Below are 19949 nucleotides of genomic sequence, written 5' to 3' on the forward strand. Positions count from 1 at the left end.
ACAGAGCATTGGTGAGTATACCACGCACGCTCCTATCTCCGTATCCCTTCTACCAGCATTTTTAATCTCCGGTTTCTGATCCCCATAGACTTATATGGGGATCTGATTACGGATTGAAACCGGGTTTTAAAAAAAAAATAAGAGACCCGCCGATCCCAGTTTTCTCTGAGTCCGCCCATCTCTAGTCAACAGGTCTTATATTGACACGATGACGCTATGCGGCCAACCAATCACAGTAATGCCAGTAGCGAACATGGATGGAGCATTATCGTAATTGTAAAAAACAGTTGTGAAACATACGGGTGGGGACTCGAGCATGGCTCCTGAGCACCAGGGATACTCAATTGAGTAATGAGCAGTGGTAAGTATGCTCACCTATCACTAATAGCAGTCACACATGGGTCCCATAATTGTAAAACAAAGTGTACATGCAACTGGAATTTGTAAATTGATCTTAAAATTGCAAATGAATGGGAGTTCCTTTTAATTGATGCTGTAAACCTCAACAACTCATAAATTTACTAAATACTGCTAACTTGTCTTTTGCTGGTGATGATCGAATTGGATGAAATTTGCTTGAATTTGGGTGAGTAATTCAAATCACATTGAATGTATTCGATGAGTTAAATTTCTAGTAAAAGCTGTTTATTAGGCTCTGAGGTCTCTTTAGAACATGGAGCATAACAAAACATAAGGAGTAAAAAATATTATACGCGCCTCACATATCCTGGCACCAAAGCTCTCCACCCGGTCCTCCGCTGGCACGCTTCCACCCAATAGGTCCGGTTCTCTTTTCAGTCTTCTTCACTCTTGATCACTTCTGCGGCTTAAAAATATCATGTAACGTCATGATATGTATCGTTTCTTGTAGCCAAAGGGGGTGCAATCCAGTAAAGGAAGGGGCAGGGTCCTGCAGCACCATGGCAGGTGTGGTGTGAAGTGAGTATAATGATTTTTTTTTTACACTTTTTTAACTCCATTCTGGCTCTAAAAAATCATGCAAAGTTGTCGCCAGCAGACCACCATTTTGCATATCTCTTGCGAATCAAATTGTAAAATATTGAGGTTCTGTCATGCTCTGTCCAGATCCACACACGTGGATTACTTCTATGGCGTTGAACTCTCTTCACATTGCAGAGTCCGAAAGTCAACCTGGTCTCTCTCAAGTGCTCAGCTCGGCTGGGCGTCGGCTGAGTTGTTTCACTGCTCCTAGCCATGTAGGAGTTAATCCTTTTTTGCAGCAGTGTTGATTATTTTACAGGTTGCTGATTACCTTCCACAGCTGGCTTTCTCCTATTAAAGGCAGGGGAGTGTAGTAGGAGACCGCCAAAGGTAGTTTCTTCTTGCAGTTGCGATATCCCGGCATCCATGGCGATCTTCCATTTGGTGATCCGCGATTTGTTGTCTGCGCTGTATGAAAGTTCCCTGGTGTGACTTTCTCCCTCCTCTCTGGTTTATCCCCTCCGGTTTCTTTTTGTCTCCCCTCTGTGGATATTTGCGGTGTGAGTGAGTTTTAGTTTTACTCCCCTTGTCTTTGTCTTGTGGGAGGAGTATTACTTCGTATCCTGCCCAACCCTGGGTTGGGGTACGGGAGCATTAGGTCAGAGTCTGACAGGAGACAGGGCCAAGATGGGAACCCGGACCTCCCTACCATTAAGGGTACCTCCGGGGTGAGTGCAGGTGTCCCAGCCTTAGGGCCAGCATAGGCCCCCCTTTGTCCCCTAGTCAACCGTGACATGTTCTGACCAAATTGGATTTTTTTGTTCCTCTGGTTTCCATTCTACCTGTGCTCTTTTTGTAAGCTTCGTATCGTAGCGTTACCATCACATCCACCCGTCCTAATTAAACCTAAGTATTCATTTCCCAACGTAACACTTACACGACGCTTAACAAAAAGTTGTCAGTGAGTAGCGAGGTGCGTGCGCCATCATGTAATTACAGCACGTTTGATGTTTTAGCAAATACAACCTGATAACGACGAGCAATAGAGGATAATTATTTCATTCTTCCTAATTAAATATTGTATTAAAGTTCTCTCTTTTCTAATTTCGCAAAAGATTCTCCGGTTCAGGTTAGCTTCAAACAAAACGTTCTCCTGTGTGCAACCGGCGACGGCTGGAAGAAGAGTCGTTTGGGTTTTTTTTCTTCGTGTCTGGCACGTTATCATTCCTGACAGATTTACACAGCCAAGGTAGACCAACAGGGGTCCGCCTAGCATTGTTGCTCCCGCCGTCTACCTTGCTGAGTTGAAAACGGAAACATTATTGAAATCATTAAAAAGAGGATTTGCGCCCCCTCCCCCTCCTCCGCCTTCCCCTCTCATGCATTTTCCTAGTTGATGTTGCTGTCAGCCGCAAACAAATGTGACAATGCCTTTACCTATAATTCCCCAGCACATTGCACGGCCAGCATATGTAACGTAATAGCTTATTTTCTATTGCCGCACTTAGCATATGTCTCATGTTGGCTCCGTTAGGCCTTAGGTCGGTCCCTTGAGTTGCGCAGCATTGGCAACTCAGCCCCTCGGCCTCCCGAATAAAGAGCAAATGGCTTTGAATCATGTCGAGCCGTAATTCTAATTTCTATGCCGATGCATTATGGGAATAAATGTATCTGACATGTTATGTCAATGCCATGTCTCTTTGTATCTCCTGTAAATTTTTTTTTCCTTAGCTGCATTCCTACAGATGGTATTTCATTGAATACGTTCCTTTTCTAGCGTTGGAAAAAAAAAAGAAAAAAAAAACAAGCACCGCACCAAACCTCTAGGTGCAGAAGGCTGTTAACGGTTGCTGATGATAGTAGGGAAACATTAACATAATAATTAGTGTCTTGTAATTGTTTCATTAAAACCAGTTGTTCCATTTCTCCTCGTGTTTTCCCAGAAGAGAAGCTGAATTTGGACGACAGCCAGTGGGAGGACATACACGTTGTCACTGGAGCACTCAAGATGTTTTTCCGAGAGCTGCCGGATCCTCTGTTCCCACATAGCTTCTTTGAGCAGTTTGTGGATGCAATAAGTAAGTGCAATTTTTCTTTTTTTCTATTTTTTTTTTTAAGTGCGGAAAAACAAACTCATTCTCTAATTTTTTTTACTTTATTATTATTTTTCCAATTGTAATAAATTATTTTTTTAAATTTATTTTTTTTTCCAAAAGACAACACAAGAGGACTATTCAGAATGTGACTTCACGAGATTTGACGCTAATAATTACTTTCCTCTGTTCCTTTTAGAACAATTCTATTTGGGATTATGGATTTAAAGCAGTCGCGGCATTTTAGTTTTTGTCTGCGCCGGTGAGATACAGGAAGTAAAAGTTACCGGTGATGGCAAGAGTAGGGCGCAGACGCCAAGTTACGGCTTAAGAGTGTTAAGCTATTTATTCAGACATTATTTCTTTGTTTTTTTAATGCTTTAGCCAATTTATTGTTTTTCTTCTTTCCGGTACTTCCATTGAAATTAATGGAAATCCAAAGGGAAGGTCCATATAGGGTTGATTTTAGAGTTGAGCGAATTTCTTAAAATTTGATTTGGGTTCAATTAGTTGAATTGAAGAGTGCCTCCAAAACACACACATCATTCTCTGAGTAGAGTTGAGCGAGTACCTAACTATTCGTACTCACTATACTCATAACGAGTGCCGTCTAATACTCGCGTATTCGTTTCGAATAGCGTGTGCAATGCAAAGAAAGAGAGGCAAGAGAGAAAACATAGACCGATAGGATGTGTGTGCTTGTGGTCCTGGTGGGGGGCCCAGGTGATCCAGAGTACACAGGCACCAAAACGGCAGACATTTGTGTCAACTTCCAATAACAGAAGCGATTCAGGGGTACAAACTGTTTCTATAGCAGGTAAAATTTGGACAGGAATGTGCAATATATCAGCAGTAAAAAAAGTACCTCCTCCATACCTTATGCCGGCATCACACGGTACGATATATCGGGCGATATGTTGGCGGGGTCACGTCGTAAGTGACGCACATCCGGCATCGTTTGATATATCGTAGCGTGTGACAGCTACGAGCGACAGTGAACGAGCAATAATACTCACCTTATCGTTACTTGTTGACACGTCGCCCATTTTCAAAAAGTCAATTCTTCTTCTCTGCGCCGGTTGTTCATCATACCCGGGGCAGCACACATCGCTCCGTGTGACACCCCGGGATCAATGAACTGCAGCTTACCTACGGTCGCCGGTTATGCGGAAGGAAGGAGGTGGGCGGGATGTTTACGTCCCGCTCATATCCGCCCCTCCGCTTCTATTGGCCGGCCGCTGTGTGACGTTGCTGTGACGCCGAAGTCCCTCCCCCTTCAGGAAGTGGATGTTTGCCGCCCACAGCGAGGTCGTCTGAAGGTATATGCGTGTGACAGGGGGTTAACAACTTTGTGCGCCACGGGCAACTAATTGCCCATGACGCACGAACGACAGGGGCGGGTACGATCGCACGATAGATCGTCCCGTCCCGTGTGACGCTGGCCTTAGGCAATGTTCACATGTAGCATTTTGGCTGCGTTTTTCCACTTTCTCATTGCCTTCAATGTTGAAAAATTGCTGCAAAAAAGCTGAGTTGACATGCTGCTCTTCAGTAAATGCAGCAGTATTTATTTTGTCAGGAAAAATAAAACAAGTGTGTGCATTAGATTTATTAATTCTTCTAGCCTTTGTACTGTACAAATCAGCTTTTAATTTGCATAAAACTCATGAAAAATACTGCAAAAAATGCAGCAAACATGCAACCCGTGAACATAGCCTTAATAGGTGGGTCATCACTCAACGTCTTTCCCAGCCTATGACTACAGTGGATGACCTAGCAAAAGGGGGAATAGAACTACACCCACAAGTAGTCACCGGTAAATGTAATTTTAACATTTTACTCCCTTATCTGGGCATCTGGTGTGTTGCATGATCAGACACCTTATGTGTAATTTATGAAGGAGAGGCTCTGAACCTCACAAAGCTTATGCGGACAATGCAAGACTTACCAAAAATTAGAAGAAGGACTCCGATGCTCCCTGTATTAGACTTTAAAGGAGGGCTTCATACATATTCTGTTAAAATTGTTAGGTAGTGGGACACTCATAAAAGCTATGCACTAAGTGCTAGGGCTGCCAAAAATTAGAAGGAGGGACTCTAATACCCCCTGGAAGACACATACTGGAAGGCCTCAAAATACAATTTTTTCCCATTATTGAGTGGAACTCCTAAACTAGTAAAACCTATACACTAAGTGCAACTTCTGCCAAAAAATTAGAAAGAGGGACTCCAATACATCTTGGAAGACATATCAGGGAAGGCCTCAGAAAATTCTTTTTACCTCTTGGACTCCTAGACTATGCTGAGAACGCAGCTCCATAGGATTTTATGGATGTCGTGGGACGTTACTCTTTGGATTACGTCATAACTTTGTAGATTTTTTAATTTTATAAATTGATGAGCAAGGGAGTATGGGGAGTCTTAATTCAAATAATCTATTTTTTCCTGTGTGAGTGTGTTTAACTCTATAATTACCAGATTAGTAATGGGGGTGTTTGATGCCTCTGAATTACTAACTACTGGGCTTGATGCCAGCTGTCAATTCACAGCTCACATCAACCCCAAAAATATTACCCCAATTGACACTGCACAATGGCAATTGGGAAGAGCCAGGCAAAGCACCAGAATTGACGTATCTACAGTGCCTTGTGAAAGTATTCACCCCCTTGGCATTTTACCTTATTTTATTACAGCCTGTGTTTAAATATTTTGCTATCCAACTTGTGTGATGCATCAGCACTTAATAGTCTAAGTTGAGGAAGTGAAGTGAGAAAAATATAGGCAAAAATTTAATTTATGGGATAAATTAAATGAAAAGCTATTACCTTCATAAGTCACATGCTTAGTGGCATGAAGTCCACCTGTGTGCAATCTAAGTGTCTTAAGCCCCCTTTACACACTTCAATATATCTCACAATCCGTCGTTGGGGTCAAGTTGTAAGTGACGCACATCTGGCATCGTTTGTGAGGTATCTGCGTGTGACACCTAAGTGCGATCAAGATTGAACGCAAAACCGTTGATTGCAAACACATCGTATCTTTGTCTAGAATTTAACGTTTTGTTGCACGAACCTAGTCAATTGAAACATGTGACATCCCTCATACGATTTTGATGTCTGAGGCTATGTGCGCAGGTGTGCGCTCTACACCGCAGCTTAAAAAAGGTCCGCTTCAGAGCGCAGCTGAAAAGCTGCGTTCTGAAGTGCCTCACAATGTCTGTCATTCACTAATCTCTGTCCCTCTCTCTCTGTCCATGTCAGTCTATCCCTCTTACCCCCTCTCTCATACTCACCGATCCCCGATCCCCAGCGCGGCGCTGCACGGCATTCACACTGCTCCGGCGGCTTTTACTATTTTGAAAAAGCCGGCCGCCCATTAAACAATCTCGTATTCCCTGCTTTCCCCGCCCACCGGCACCTATGATTGGTTGCAGTGAGACATGCCCCCACGCTGAGTGACAGGTGTCTCACTGCACCCAATCACAGCAGCCGGTGGGCGTGTCTATACTGTGCAGTGAAATAAATAATTAAATAATTAAAAAAACCGGCGTGCGGTCCCCCCCAATTTTAAAACCAGCCAGATAAAGCCATACGGCTGAAGGCTGGTATTCTCAGGATGGGGAGCTCCACGTTATGGGGAGCTCCCCAGCCTAACAATATCAGTCAGCAGCCGCCCAGAATTGCCGCATACATTATATGCGACAGTTCTGGGACTGTACCCGGCTCTTCCCGATTTGCCCTGGTGCTTTGGCAAATCGGGGTAATAAGGAGTTATTGGCAGCCCATAGCTGCCACTAAATCCTAGATTAATCATGTCAGGCGTCTCCCCGAGATACCTTCCATGATTAATCTGTAAGTGAAAGTAAATAAACACACACACACGAAAAAATCCTTTATTAGAAATAAAAAACACAAACATATACCCTCGTTCACCACTTTAATAAGCTCGAAAAAGCCCTCCATGTCCGGCGTAATCCAGGATGCTCCAGCGTCGCTTCCAGCTCTGCTGCATGGAGGTGACCGGATCTGCAGAAGACACCGCAGCTCCTGTCACCTCCACGCAGCAACTGAAGACAGCCACGCGATCAGCTGAGCTGTCACTGAGGTTACCCGCTGTCACTGGATACAGCGGTGGCCGCGGGTAACCTCAGTGACAGCTCAGCTAATCACGCGGCTGTCTTCAGTTGCTGCGTGGAGGTGACAGGAGCTGCGGTGTCTTATGCAGATCCGGTCACCTCCATGCAGCAGAGCTGGAAGCGACGCTGGAGCATCCTGGATTACGCCGGACATGGAGGGCTTTTTTGAGCTTATTAAAGTGGTGAACGAGGGTATATGTTTGTGTTTTTTATTTCTAATAAAGGATTTTTTCGGATGTGTGTGTTTATTTACTGTAATTTACAGATTAATCATTGAAGGTATCTCGGGGAGACGCCTGACATGATTAATCTAGGATTTAGTGGCAGCTATGGGCTGCCAATAACTCCTTATTACCCCGATTTGCCAAAGCACCAGTGCAAATCGGGAAGAGCCGGGTACAGTCCCAGAACTGTCGCATCTAATGTATGCGGCAATTCTGGGCGGCTGCTGGCTGATATTGTTAGGCTGGGGGGCTCCCCATAACGTGGAGCTCCCCATCCTGAGAATAATAGCCTTCAGCCGTATGGCTTTATCTGGCTGGTTTTAAAATTGGGGGGGAACCGCACGCCATTTTTTTTAATTAATTAATTATGTATTTCACTGCACAGTATAGACACGCCCACCGGCTGCTGTGATTGGGTTCAGTGAGACACCTGTCACTCAGCCTGGGGGCGTGTCTCACTGCAACCAATCATAGGCGCCGGTGGGCGGGGAAAGCAGGGAATACGAGATTGTTTAATGAGTGGCCGGCTTTTTCAAAATAGTAAAAGCCACCGGAGCAGTGCGAATGCCGTGCAGCGCCGCGCCGGAGATCGGTGAGTATATAAGAGAGGGCTGCTCACTTCAGTCACTCGGGAATATCGGTCACCGATGAGTCCTTCACAGGTGACCGCTAATCAGGACGTGACAAAGACAGAGCCGCAGCATGACAATGAAGTCGGGTGAAGTTCACCCGAGTTCATTCTGACAGTGCGGCTCTTTCTGTGTCTGCTGTCATCTGCCATTCAGCTCTGCTGCATGGCTGTCTGTGTCTGCTGTTAGCGGCCATGTGGCAGAGCTGAATGGCAGATGACATAGTAAAAACGCATCTCTACACATTACACACGCTTGGCAAGTCAATAAATAAAAAAAAAAAAAAGGGTACCCAATGCATACATCACAGAACACATGATCTAAAGGATCGCACACAAAATTGATCAATTTAACATAGACTACTAACGCACGTGTGACAGCAAATGAACGACCTACATGTGATCTCATTAGATCACATATGCAACCTGGGCGTGTCACATCGCAAACGTGATTGCACAACAAATTGCAACGTGTAAAGCAGGCTTTAGGGTTGGTCATTCTGTTCACACCTTTTCAAAAAAGGCCACAGAGGCTGCCATTAAACACCATTAAACAATAGGCACCACTAACTAAACACCATGAAGATCTCCAAAACAAGACCATGAAGATCAAGAAGCTCTCCAAACAACACTATGACGAGCAAGGAGATCTCCAAACAACACCATGAAGACCAAGAAAATCTCCAAACACAATGATGAACAAGAAGATCTCCAAACACCATGAAGAACAAGAAGATCTCCAAACACTATGAAGACCAAGGAGATCTCCAAATAACAGCATGAAGACCAAGAAGATCGCCAAACCACACAATGAAGACCAAGGAGATCTCCAAACAGCATGAAGACCAAGAAGATCTCTAAACAACACTATGAAGACCAAGGAGATCTCCAAACAACACCATGAAGACCAAGCACATCTCCAAACACTATGAAGACCATGGAGCTCTCCAAACAACACCATGAAGACCAAGGAGATCTCCAAACAACACCATGAAGACCAAGCACATCTCCAAACACTATGAAGACCATGGAGCTCTCCAAACAACACCATGAAGACCAAGGAGCTCTCCAAACAACACCATGAAGACCAAGGAGCTCTCCAAACAACACCATGAAGACCAAGGAGCTCTCCAAACAACACCATGAAGACCAAGGAGCTCTCCAAACAAGTCTGAGAGGGAATTTTTAACTTTTAACACAGATTCAAAATGGAGTGATATGTCGCACATCCACGGCATCATTCAGTCTCTATGGGGCTGCTGCAAAAAGCTGAGTGCAGCACTTAGCAGCCTTATAAGGAATAAATGGAGCAACGGTCAACCATTCTAAGACTGCCCCATACTGACAAATTGTGCAAGTCCCAAAATTTAAACCCACACCGATCATCAGGTTATCACCTTTCCTCCGGATAGGTGATAACTTGCGTCTCAAAGGACATCCACTCTAAAGTGTCAGACATTAACATTTTACCTAAACTTTTTTTACTCTTAATACGGAGCATAATTAAGTAACATAAGGGGGCAAACCGAAATTATTGGCTAGTTAGGCTGCTTAGTAATATTTCTATAAAAAGTCAAAACAGATTACATATTATTATAAGCAAATACAAATTAAATTGAAATGATTGAAAAACAAAAAAAAAGCCATCACTGATGTCTCATGTTGTTTTATGGTGTATGAAACCCTTTTTGGAAACTTCACAAAAGTTGGGTTAAGGTCATTCCGTTTCATTTCAGCACTTTACCTTTCTTTCGACATATTTTCCAAACATCCCACATCTGACATACATTTCGAAATGTTTTATTTTCCTGCTTTGGCAGAAAACGCTTCGATACTTATTTATGAAAAAAAAATATTTGTGGTTTTTGTCTTGTTCGGCAATTGAAGTGTCAAAGTTATAGGTTACATGCTGCGTAAAAGTAAGGTCCACGGAGACGGCAAAGAACATGACTTAAGATGTGAGTTACCGATGGGACCCGTGCCCGGGTCTCGTGATGTCATGTGATCCTTTGCCCCTTAAGATAAGTGTCCATTTTACATTAGCCATTTTATTGTGCTCCATTGTTTGTGCTTTCGTACAAATACTTGTTGTTCGCCCTGAAATATTATTCTTTATGCATTTAATGTGCGTGGCTGTGCCAGATGACAAATGCCTATGTAACCTATACCCCTCTGCCTGAACACTGCCAGCACAGTTGGGGTTTGGCTATGTCAGCTAGGAGCTCACTTTTTCAGATTTTGGCTGCGATGTATCCTAAATGGACGAGGTAAATCAATATTCAGAATACAATAATGACTTTAATAACGGCAATTTCAGCTGTGAGTAACTAAGATCACACCCGCTGTATTCTGCGATAGGTTTTACGCCTTGTAATTTCAATAAGTTCCACATTTTTTGGTTTTATTTCCTTCTGGATGGGTTGCAGGTTAAGGTACTGTATTGTATAGGAGGCCTACTAATTTTGCAGTATTTTTTAGGCTAATTCATACGCAAGAAGTTATCGGGAGAAATTACCATTGGTTTCATCCAACTGTTTTTATATTATTATTATTAGTTTTATTATTTTTAATATTATTATTATTATTATTATTATAATTATTATTATTATTTTGTTTTAGTATTTTATTATTTTTGTCTTACAATGTATAAATTGCAGAGAACATGTAAAATATATCTTAAAGCATAGTGTAGTTTGATAGAGCCTGGAGAGTAGTTAGTGAATATCTCTCTCTCTGTATATATATATATATATATATATATATTATATATTTTATATATATATATATATATATATATATATATATATATATATATATATATATATATATATATATATATATATATAATCTCTATCTCTCTTTGTCTCTACCTCTCTATATTTCTCTCCATTTTTCCCTATCTTTCCATCTCTCTATTTATCTTTCTCACTATCTCTTTCTCTACCTCTATCACTATTCTCCATATCTCTTTCTTTCTCCCTTTTTATCTCCCTCTCTTTTTCTTTATCTATCTTTCTATCTCACTTCATCCCTCTCTGTATCGCTTTCTATTTATCTTTCTATCTCTCTCCGTATCTCTATTTAGCTCTCTCTATTTCTCTATTTCTCTCCCTCTATCACTATCTCCCATATCTCTCTCTTTCTCCCCCTTTATCTCCATCTTTCTCTTTATCTTCCTCTTTTTATTTATCTTTATCTCTCTATCTCTTTATCCCTCTTTCTTTTCTTTATTTAGCTCTCTATCTTACTCTCTATCTCTCTCCATATCTCTATTTAGCTCTCTATTTCTCTCTTTTTCTCTCCCTCTATCACTATCACCCATAGCTCTCTCTTTCTCCCTCTTTATCTCCATCTTGCTCTTTATCTACCCCTCTTTTTCTTTATCTTTATCTCTCCATCTCTCTTTATTCCTCTCTCTCTTTATATCTCTCTGCTTCATCAGATTGTCGCCTGAAATGGCTTGCAATGAATAGCTATACCTCATCAAAAGTTAATTTTGGAAGTCACTGTCCTTCAGAAAGTATTTGGACCATCAGACATGTTTTGCAGGGGCAGAGTTGGTACACCGCTCCATACAGTGCCGAGTCCTACCCTATTCCACAGCTCTTCTAAGCCAGAACATGACAAAAAACACTCAAATAAATGGCAGTCCATCATTATTTAAAGAGATGAAGGTCAATCAATCCCAAAATTTCCTAGAACTTTAAAGGTATTCTCAGGAAAAGCATGAATAACTATGGAGAAATTGACTCTGAGTACAGTGTCAGGAAAGGAAGATCAAGATATACTTGTGCTGCAGAGGATAAGTTAATCAGAAAATAGAAATTGGCAGCACATCAGATAACCTCCCTCATAAATTATGCACAGATATTAAGCAGCAGTCATAGCTCAATATCTGCTGTCCAAAAGGAGACTGAAAAGAAGCCCTTATGGCCAAGTTGTTGCAGAGAACTACTAAGTAGGGGATGCATGACCCCAAACTACTAAGTAGGGATGCGCAAACCCGAACTAAAGTAGTGCCCTGTGCTCAAATCCGAACACTGTCTTCTCATGGAAGTCCATGGTCGACTTTGGAGTTCGATACTGAATAAAGCTTGTTGAAAGGTTGCAGCACAGTTAATCAACAAGTTTTTCATCTGTGCGCACTTCCAGAGCCATCACTGAAAAAAAGGATCTTTGAGGGGTACTCTTAAAAAGGCTTTGTTGAGGTACACCTTCTTTTTGTGGGCACTCTGTACCAGACTCTGTGGGGGTACTCTTATAAAAGGCTCTGTAGGGGTACTCCGCACCAAGCTTTGTGGGAGTACTCTGCAAAACGGTTCTGGGGGGTGACGTGCTCAGTTCGGAGGAAGAGGTGGTGGTCATGCTGCACAGCAAAGGAGGTAGTCTGGTACCTCTGCGGCTTCAGTAGCCACAGGACACTGCACCTCATTTAAGGTAAGAAGGCGGTTAATCATCGGTGTTTCCACTTTCCACCTTACATACAGCTTAGATACCTTCTCACTGGGGACTGGACTAGGGTAGACTGGGGGTGGCCATCACAAAGCATGGGACTTTCCCGGTCACTAGGACAACCACCTGGGGAGGGGGCACAACTTGGGGTAGAGGTAGGAGCAACCCTTACACAATCTTCAGTCAAGTCGGGACTTCAGTTCTGGCGACACAACACCCCTTTCTTCTCCTTTTCTTCACAGGACCTGAGGCTTGGAGTGGGAGGCTCAGTCTGGGCTCCTCACTTCTGAAGGGGCATCCCTTAGGAAAGGACACTTTCAGACACTGGTGGCTACCTCCAACTTATCCGGGATTGTCTGGAGCCTATTATGGTGGAGACCGGCACCTCCCGGGCAACCCACGGACAGTGAATAAAGACCTGGAACCGCAACTACTGTGTCCGCCCCTTCATTGCCAGCGCTCTCGCCCTGCGCTTCGGCGCCAACGGCCACTGCTACCTCCATCATCCTTCCTGGGGGCCTAGCTTCACCTGGGCCAAGATGAACTATACTATCTGCGACATCACCCATCTCGGAGAACAGCGATCGCAGCGGCGGCTAATCCCTGGCCACATACCGTAGGTGGCGTCACGAGACAACTACTACCATTCCCCCATCCTCATCCATTTTACATACCGTGTTTTCCAGAGGATCGCGCTGCAGAGAGACTCTCTTCCGGGTCCACTAATTGAGGTTCATCAATATTCCAACCCACCCTCTGTGCTAATGTCTGTGATTGGTTGCACTATATGGAGAGAAGGTATTCACACCAGTGACTATGTAAGGGGAATATATGAAAACCAGAAACTGCTGTGTGAATACTGACAGGAAAAATGCAATAGCTATATGTAAGAATGAAAATGTGAAAAATGGAATCTGCATTACTGCCATGAACATATGAACAAAGAGAAATTTAGCTATTGAATTGATCAATGCAACAGAGCCCCAACACTACGCCAAAGTATTTCTCTACGTTGGGGTCCCTAGCTAGTGTGTGTCCTCTCATGCAGTTAAAAAACTTGTATGGGAAGCTGAGACCCCGGCTATATATGCGTATAATGTGGACAGGCAATAGGTGTGGGTGGGGCCGGGTTCACAAACGAAAGACTACAAATCAATCAAGAAATAACATCTGGAACACCATTCTGAGTCTGAACTGGGTGCAAAAACCTAAAAAATCTACGCTATATGGAGAGAAGGTATGCACACCAGTGACTATGTAAGGGGAATATATGAAAAGCAGAATCTGCTGTGTGAATACTGACATGAAAAATCCAATAGCTATATGTAAGTGTAACGCCCCGGGGCTCGGCCGGCTGCCGAGCCGCTCGGATCCGTGCTCATCGGTGGGTGGCTCGAGCTCCTCACGGACCCGGGGGTCACGTCGCTCTGAAAGGGGGGGTGTTGGCGCTACACGTAGGGACTTCGGTGGGGAGGTCCACGGCTGAAGCCGCGGTTGTTTGTAGGGGATTTGAGTTTGTGACGCCACCCATGGGTTGTGGTGAATGGATGGACACCACTGCTGCCATTGACTAGGTTCCCGGGGATGGTGTTGCGCAGCTTGGTGTTGACCCCTCCGTGGGTATAGGGGGGATAATGGTCCCGGGGGCCCGAGGGAGGTGCTGAGGCGGGGGAATGTATGATGCTGCTGGCGTGTCGGTGTGGTGCGGCGCGGTGCGCGGCCCAAAGGCACTGTTGTACTCCCTATCACAAACACGCTAGAGTCTCTGGTAAACCAAACAAGATGGTGGACGGTGCCTGCAGCCGGCTGCGCTTTTCCCCTTTTCAGGTTGGTGGTTTCTGCCTTTCTCCTGCACCTCACTTTTGTAGAAATGATGACTCCTATGCCTGAGCAACGGTAGTCCGCTCCCCAGCCTGGTGTGTGCTGGTAGAGCCCTTTTGCCCGCAGACGCTGGCCCGTCGGGTCTCGATGCCTGGGCGGTGGCTTTCTACCCCTATGGTTAGGCTGTTGTCTTCAGTCGGGTCTTAGGTGGGAAAAAGCCTAAAGTCCATTCCTCAATCAGTTGATTTGACTCAGCCCAGTTGTTTCTGGACCTCGTACTGCGTCTGAGTACCCCTCCTGGTGCTCCGGTTTCCAATCGATTCCCCGGTTCGGTACCGGCGGGCCACCCCCGTCCCTGGTCCTTACGGTTTCACCGGCTGTAATCCTAGCTCCTGCAGGTGGCCACCACCTCCTTGCCAGAGGTGACTGGGCTCCAACCCAGACACCTGGTGTTAGACTCTAGCAGACCTGGGCACAGGTCTGCACTTGAACTCAACTCCACTTCACTGTCCAAACACAACTGTTCCGCTACCACTGTGCTCCCCATGGGAACTACTCTGTTTTTCCTGCCTCAGGGCCTGTGTACTCCTCGGTGGGCGGAGCCAACCACCTGGCTCTGCCCCCTGGTGTGAACATCAAACCCAGAGGGAGGTGACAAGGTTTTGTAGGTTGGCTGCTGTCACCTTATTAGGGGGGGAGGTATTTGTGCAAGGGCCTAGCTGTGACTACCTGGCTAGTCCAGGGCATCACATAAGAATGATTGCGATTGGTTGCAGACTGCTCTACTTGTCCCTCCACCCTGTGTCCGCATCTGTGATTGGTTGGAGTCAGTTTGCTGTATAAAAGTGTAAAAATAATGTGCCGCTTCCATGCCAGCAGCCGGTGCTGCTTTGGTTCGGGCCTACCTGGCCCTGCCAGGGCGTTACAATAATTTTTAAAACATCACGTAGGCTCCCACCATATATTGATAACCAGCGCAGGTAAAACACCAGTGACAGGCTCCGGCTGCCAGCTGTGAGCTTTAACCGTGGCTGGATATCAAAGTACAGTGGGAAAAAAAAGATGTAGGGTCCCCCCAGTTTTGATATCTAGCCATGGTAAAGCAGACAGGTGGGGGCTGGTATTATCAGGATGGGAGGTGCCATAGTCACAGCCGGGTTCCACGGTATGATCTCCAGTGAACTGAGTAACATCATTGTTCACAGCTGGGCTCCCCCTCGGCTGTCATTGTTTCCAGGACCCGGAAGAGATCAGACATGCTCCCCTTCTCTTCAGACTCCAGATATACCAGTGCCGGGATTATCATGGAACCTCGTCTGGAATACCTCAGATCTTCAAGGGTGTTTTGGGAGTTAATAAAGGGGTGAAAGAGGGTGTGTATTTTATTTCAAATAAAGAATTTTTTGGGTGTTTGTGTTTTTATTTCTTTTGACTTACAGGATTAGTAATATGGGGGCCTCATATACCCCTCCCTGTTGTGAATGTTAGTTATGTTTTGGCTGCTGGGAGGCTCCCTCTGGTAGCCAGGAATGGTTTGGACTTGGACCAGGTGTGTTGTGCAGTGGGTGTTTCCTTTGCTAACTCTCTGCTTATTTAAATCCTGGTCTGATTGCAGGCTGTTGCCGGATGTCAGTTGTTCTTTGTATCTCCAGCCTGCTTAATCCTGCTCTACACCACATCTTCCCCAGATAAGTGCTTGCTCTTTATTTATTGTCTGGTTCTTTTGTTTATCTGGGTTTGTCATTTGCTGTGGTTGGTTTCAGTTTATTTGCTTGCAGGGATTTTCCCCCTCAGTGGATTGTTGAGGAACTCCCTGCAGTTCTGTGTGGAGTATAGCTCCTTTTAGGTCCATGTGTTTGTGGCTTGTTGACTTTGTTATGATTCTTGTTTTCTGTTCATTGATATGACAAGGGCACCTGGTATAGGACGGAGTTCAGATCGTGCGATCTGAGGGCCTTTTTGTACTATCAGGAAGTTGGTATTTTGCAGGGTTTTTCTCTGGCCACCATCAGTCCCTTTCCTGTCCTTTCCTATTTTAGTCAGCGGGGGCCTCACCTTTTGCTAATCCTGTCATCTACCTGTGTATTGTGTTTTTCCTATATCACCGCAGTCTTTGAATGTGGAGGGCTAGCTATTCTTGTCTATTTTCTGAGGCAGAGAGTTATTCACCTTTCCTACCTTTAGGATAGTTAGTTCTCCGGCTGGGTTCGCGGTGCACAGGATGTTAGTTCACCCCTCGGCTACTTCTAGTTGTGATGGTTAGTAAGGGGATGGAGGCCAGATTAGTTGCCAATGCTCTTGTCACCTTTTGCCAATGATTTGTGGTGGTCTTCCATGGTTCTGGATCATAACACCTCCCATTACTTATCTAGAGCTTGATTTTGGGAAAAACCACAGTGGTCATTAACCCCTTATATTACCCTGATTGCCAACGCACGAGGGCAGTCGAGATGAGCCTGGTAAAGTGCCAGAACTGTCACATCTAATGGATGCGACAATTTTGGTTGGCTTTGGGTTGCTATATTTAGACTGGGGAGGGCCCAATAAACATGGGACTCTCCAGCCTGAGAATACCAGCCCTCAGCTGTCTGCTTTATCTTTTTTCCTGAGTATTAACATTTTGGGGATTTTTTTCAAATTATTTATTTAAATAATTTTAAAAAGCTGCGTGCAGTCCCTCTTATTTTGATAAACAGCCACAATATCATGCACAGTAGGGTGCTGCAGCCATCTGCTTTATCTGCACTGGGAATCTATAAATGGGGCACCCTATGTCATTTTATTTATTTTTACACTTTACACAGGCAGACAGCCTCTGTGAGGGCAACCAATCAGAGACACTGGCAGTTTGACTGCAGCGAATCACAGATGCTGTCACAGACGGTGGGCAGGAGAAGCAGTGAATATGCAGGAAAGCTAATGAGCTGACCCGGAAGTAGTGTTATAGCCATGGCATGCATGGCTGCCATTGCTCCAGAAGTGCCCACAGCCTATAAGCTTGCTGACTGACTGCTCTGCAACCTTTCAACAAGCTTTATTTGGTGACAATCCTGAACAGGAATTGGACGTACAGTCAAAAGTTTGTGTTCGGTGTTCAGTATGGACGTCGAACTTTACAGTTTGGGTTCGCTCATCCCTAGTTATCAAGTAAGGGTACTTTCACACTTGCGTTTTTTCCCTTTAGTCGCAATCAGCCGTTTTGGAAAACTGCGGAATCCGTTAACGGATTCCGCTGTTTCCCATAGACTTGTATGGATGACGGATTGTGCCAAACGTACCTGCGTTGCTTCCGCTGGCCGACGCTGCGTTGCTTCCGCCGAGCGGAAGCAACGCTGAATGTAACGTTAATTGCTTGCGTTAAAATGACGCCGGCGGATTCCGTTACATCCGTCAACAGTTACAATGGATCCATATGGTGGAGGATTCCGTTGCAAAGTGCTTTACAACGGAATCCGCCACTGGATTCCGCTAACTTCTACTGAGCATGCCCAGAATGAAAAAAATAGGAAAAAAACGGAGCCTACGCATTCCGTTAGACAGATGCCTAACGGACGCCAAACGGATGCAACGGGTCCGTTATTTCACAGGAATCAGCTAACGGATTCCTGTGAAATAACAGACCCGTTGCATCCGTTGACAACACAAAAATAACGGATGCGTCAAAACGACGCAGCAATGGACCCAGCGGATTCAACCCAACGCAAGTGTGAAACCAGCCTAAATAGTGAGTTCCAATTTGCAATTTTTTCATACATTTCCAAGAGAATAAAGGAAAAGCAAAATCGGAGTTTTAAGAAAATATGTTCCAATATGGTTAAGATCACGGGAAATGGGAGAAGATAGAATAGACAAGGCTGCAGGGCAAACGGGCCCTTCTTAAAGTGACAGCAGCTTTAATTCTATCTACCAGGCGCATCTTCCCACAGCCATTATTACCTGAAATCGAGCAGAATGGATGCACATACACATATGGATGCTCAATGCAGAGAAATAGGCAGATTTGTACATAATTAATTGCCATATGGGCCTTTTTACTTCCACTTTGTAAATGTCTTTATCCCCCTGACATGTGCATAGTGTCATTATTCATATGAAAATGAAGAGATAATCCCATATTTGATGAATTTATAAAGACAGATTATTGTATATAAATAGAAAGCCCTTGTTATTTTTAACACATTTAGAATTTTGGGGTTTAAAAAAAAAAAAAGAACTTCTACTTAGAAATAACTGCGCTCCTGATATAAAAATCATTAGAATAAAATATCGATAAATATTTTTTGAGAAACTTTATAATATTCACTGATATACCGAGCAGGCTGGTAACACTGAATTTTTCAGCATAATCGCAGACGGATTTTCACTAATTAACTAAAAACGATGACAGAAATTTCCCCAGCTTGTTACTTAGATAAAGATCACTCAGAACTACATATTTATATAAAATATGTAGAATAATGCAAAAAATAAAGAACTAAAAATAAAAAAATAGCAAAAAGCTAAACCTGCAATTTCTCATGTGATTTCATTTTTTTTTTTTTCCCCCGATCCTAAATTTTCTTGCAGATGCTTGGCCTGTCTCCTAACTCATGCTAATTATATTCATAATTAAATGTTAAACAAGATTTGACTGAAGCCAACTGGCTTGCACAGGTGTCTTTGTGTATGAATGGCTTACTGCATATACAATAAATCTTTGTACCCCAATGGACCCGTACAAAGGAGCCACTGAAGGTGAAAGCCCGGGGTTGAGAAACAAATACATTGTACAGAACTTCGGGAGGAAAAAAAATGGATGAATAAAGAGGAAACTGAGAAGATTGGAGGAACTGTATGATTGTAACAATTTGCAGTATTGTAGCCACTGTGCTATAGATACAATGAGACAAGGTCATGTGATCAAATTAGGGAATCTGATAGTGGCAAACCATTGCTTTCCGATAAAGAGAAGCTTTCTTATGAGTAGAGATGAGCGAACCCGAGGTTTGGGGTTCGTACCAAACACAGACTTTGCAAAAAAAAACGGAGTTTGGGTTCGGGAGTTTGGGCAGCGTCCATGACTACATCAGGGTGCTACAGTGAACTGCCTCCTGTACCCCAGGGTGCAGGGCCTACCCTCCATGGTTCCAGGTTCCTATCAACAGTGTCACTGACATCCCCACTACAAATCCCAAGCACACCTCACACCAGGGCTGGACAGACACACCAGTGGGTTGGTCAAGTTGGAGCATATCCGCCCACCTAGAGGTCAGGCAGACTGGTGGGAGGGAGATAGTCAGTCAGTTTGGAGTCAGCTCTCAAAGTGAGAGGTAGTTGAGTGGTAGCCCTCAGAGAGTGAGGAGCAGGGAGTTGGAGCTCCCAGGGAGGCGACAGGTTGGGTCATAGACTGTGGTCCAGGACCACAGGCGTCGGGGACCGGTATTAGGAACACTGGACAGGGGTGTGACTGACGCAGTCTAGGAGGACTGTTGGCACCAGAAAGCCCAGCCACCTTACCGGTACCGAGCACGGCAGGGTACAGGACCCTAGATCAGGGAAGAGCTTCAAGCGCCTTGGTAATTAACCTGTGGAGGATAGTCTCTTTATGAACTTTCCCAAAGAGCTCAGAGATTGGAGGCATCAGCACAACATGGGAGATGGGGTTCTCCAAAATAC

General features: G+C 44.3%; 1 protein-coding gene across 1 annotated transcript in view; it reads left to right on the forward strand.

The window, feature by feature from the left end:
• The window catches only part of ARHGAP15 (Rho GTPase activating protein 15), an 892712-nt gene that overhangs the window by 716372 nt on the left and 156391 nt on the right, over positions 1-19949 (forward strand). Inside the window, exon 12 of the mRNA XM_075318806.1 lies at positions 2886-3020. Within this exon, the coding sequence (XP_075174921.1) occupies positions 2886-3020 (135 nt within the window). The remainder of the gene's footprint in view (positions 1-2885; positions 3021-19949) is intronic.

The sequence above is a fragment of the Anomaloglossus baeobatrachus genome, chromosome 7 (assembly GCF_048569485.1).
Source record: "Anomaloglossus baeobatrachus isolate aAnoBae1 chromosome 7, aAnoBae1.hap1, whole genome shotgun sequence".
In the NCBI taxonomy this organism is placed as follows: domain Eukaryota; kingdom Metazoa; phylum Chordata; class Amphibia; order Anura; family Aromobatidae; genus Anomaloglossus; species Anomaloglossus baeobatrachus.